The sequence below is a fragment of the Colobus angolensis genome, unplaced genomic scaffold, assembly GCF_000951035.1.
Source record: "Colobus angolensis palliatus isolate OR3802 unplaced genomic scaffold, Cang.pa_1.0 Scaffold60, whole genome shotgun sequence".
NCBI classification, from domain to species: Eukaryota; Metazoa; Chordata; class Mammalia; order Primates; family Cercopithecidae; genus Colobus; species Colobus angolensis.
In genome coordinates, this window is record NW_012119599.1 from 136,980 (window position 1) to 139,229 (window position 2,250).

A 2,250-nucleotide genomic window follows, 5' to 3' on the forward strand; every position below is an offset into this window, starting at 1 on the left:
GGTGAAACCCCATCTCTACTAAAAAATAGAAAATATTAGCCGGGCGTGGTGACAGGCTCCTGTAGTCCCAGCTACTCGGGAGGCTGAGGCAGGAGAATGGTGTGAACCCGGGAGGCAGAACTTGCAGTGAACAGAGATCGTGCCACTGTACTCCAGCCTGGGCGACAGAGCGAGACTCTGTCTCAAAACAAAACAAAACAAAACAAAACAAAACAAAACAAAACAGAAAAGCCTGAACACAACTTGAGTGAGCAGGCAACTGGTTCAGTAAACTACATCGCTTCACACTGAGGAGCTGTGGAAAAGATGGAGCAAACTATGTACTGATCTGGAGATGTTGTCAAGAAATAACAAGATCACATAAAGTGAAAAAAGGTAGAGAATAGTGTTTACAGATCTTATATTGCCTTGAATTTTGAATGTGAATATAAGATACTTATTGTAAAAATCAGAATCTGCCCCCTCTTTATTTTTTATATATTGCTATTCTAGTGGAGAGGCAGAAGTCGACAGGAGTGAGCAGAATGTGTCAGGGGGCTCTCTGCAGGGCTTTGGGTCTAATAAAAGAACTCCTCAAATTAAGGCAAATCCTGAAAACAAACTTCATCTGTCCAGACTAAACAGTGATAAATACTGAGACCAACCTGACAAAGTCCTCAGGAAGCAGGTCAGGACTAATACCCAGCGAGTCAAGCACATCATTTCGTATCTGGAGCAACAACTCGGAATCTTCCTCATATGTATCAGAACTGGGATCTCTTCCTTTATCTGTACGGAACTTTAGGAGCACTGGGAAAAAAAAAGAAGGCAGGTTATAAAGTTGCCCTTTTTTTTTTTTTTTTTGAGATGTAGGCTCACACTGTCGCCCAGGCTGAAGTGCAATAGCACGATCTTGGCTCACTGCAACCTCTGCCTCCCGGGTTCAAGCGATTCTTCTGCCTCAGCCTCCTGAGTAGCTGGGACTATAGGCACGTACCACCACGCCCAGCTAATTTTTCTGTTTTTTTGTAGAGACAGGGTTTCACCACATTGTCAAGGTTGGCCTCAAACTCCTAAGCTCAAAGCAATCTGCCGGCCTTAGCCTCTCAAAATGCTGGGATTATAGGTTTGAGCCACTGCACCAGGACAATCATGGCTTATTGGGTCAGGGCACTGCAGGTGCTTCAAAGACCACTGCTGGCCCTAAATGGAGTGGGGTTTGCTGTTGCCTACCTGAAGTTCCCAGCAGGAAGGGAAGAAAGGAGGGACTAGGGACTCTGGCAGACCTTACTGTTGATAAGAAACCAAGGTAGCATGCTGTTGCTAGAGCAAGCACTGTGATGATACCTGGGGTGGGATCTGGGTTGGCTACTTACTACCTGATGCGTAGTACATAATAGCTGCTCAGTAAACTATAGCCATCATTACTGCTACAAGCTGGAGGCACTGCAAAGCTGAGTTTAGGAAGCCCCTCAAGACATGGAAAGGGAATGAGGGTAAGTGTATGATCCCAGAGCTACTTGAAGGAGATTATGGATGGAGCGTGTGGTGGCTCACGCCTGTAATCTCAGCACTTTGGGACGCCAAGGTGGGCAGATCATCTGAGGTCAGGAGTTCGAGACCTGCATGGCCAACATGGAAAACCCCATCTCTACTAAAAATACAAAAAAAATTAGCTGGGCATGGTGGCGGGCACCTGTAATCCCAGCTACTCAAAAGGTTGAGTCAGGAAAATTGCTTGGACCTGAGAGGCAGAGGTTGCAGTGAGCCAAGATTGTGTCATTGCACTCCAGCCTGGGTGACAAGAGCGAAACTGTCTCGAAAAAAAAAAAAAAGGAGATTGTGACCTAGTCACCATCTGGTCTTCTCCAATCAAATCCTAAGCCTGTTTATGAGAGCAAAGAGGCGGTCACGTAAGGTGAAAGCATGTAGTGTCCAAGTGAGAGGATGCTGGGAACATGGGTGGCTGTGCTGCTGGGGGTATAAATTGATAGGATACCAATGAGGGCAAAGTGGCAATGCCGACCAAATGATAAATTACATCCTTCTGACCCATCAACTCCCTTCCTCCTAATTATCCTGCAGTTATACCTGCACATGTACAACACAAGGTCACACACTACAGTGTTACACAGTTAGAAAAGCCTGTAATCTTTGCCATGGGCCAGGCATGGTGGCTCACGCCTGTAATCCCAGCACTTTGGGAGGCCGAGGTGGGCAGATCACGAGGTCAGGAGATCGAGACCATCCTGGCTAACATGGTGAAACCCC

At 46.6% G+C, this 2,250-nt stretch overlaps 1 protein-coding gene across 5 annotated transcripts in view; it reads right to left on the reverse strand.

Annotated features, from left to right (window-relative positions):
* Nucleotides 1-2,250, reverse strand: part of SAE1 (SUMO1 activating enzyme subunit 1) — a 109,567-nt gene that overhangs the window by 18,969 nt on the left and 88,348 nt on the right. For 3 of the 5 annotated variants that reach the window (XM_011962929.1, XM_011962930.1, XM_011962931.1), the window contains exon 7: nt 645-789. The exons of the other annotated variants lie outside the window; for them this stretch is intronic. In XM_011962929.1, the coding sequence (XP_011818319.1) occupies nt 645-789 (145 nt within the window). The remainder of the gene's footprint in view (nt 1-644; nt 790-2,250) is intronic. 5 annotated transcript variants of the gene reach the window in all.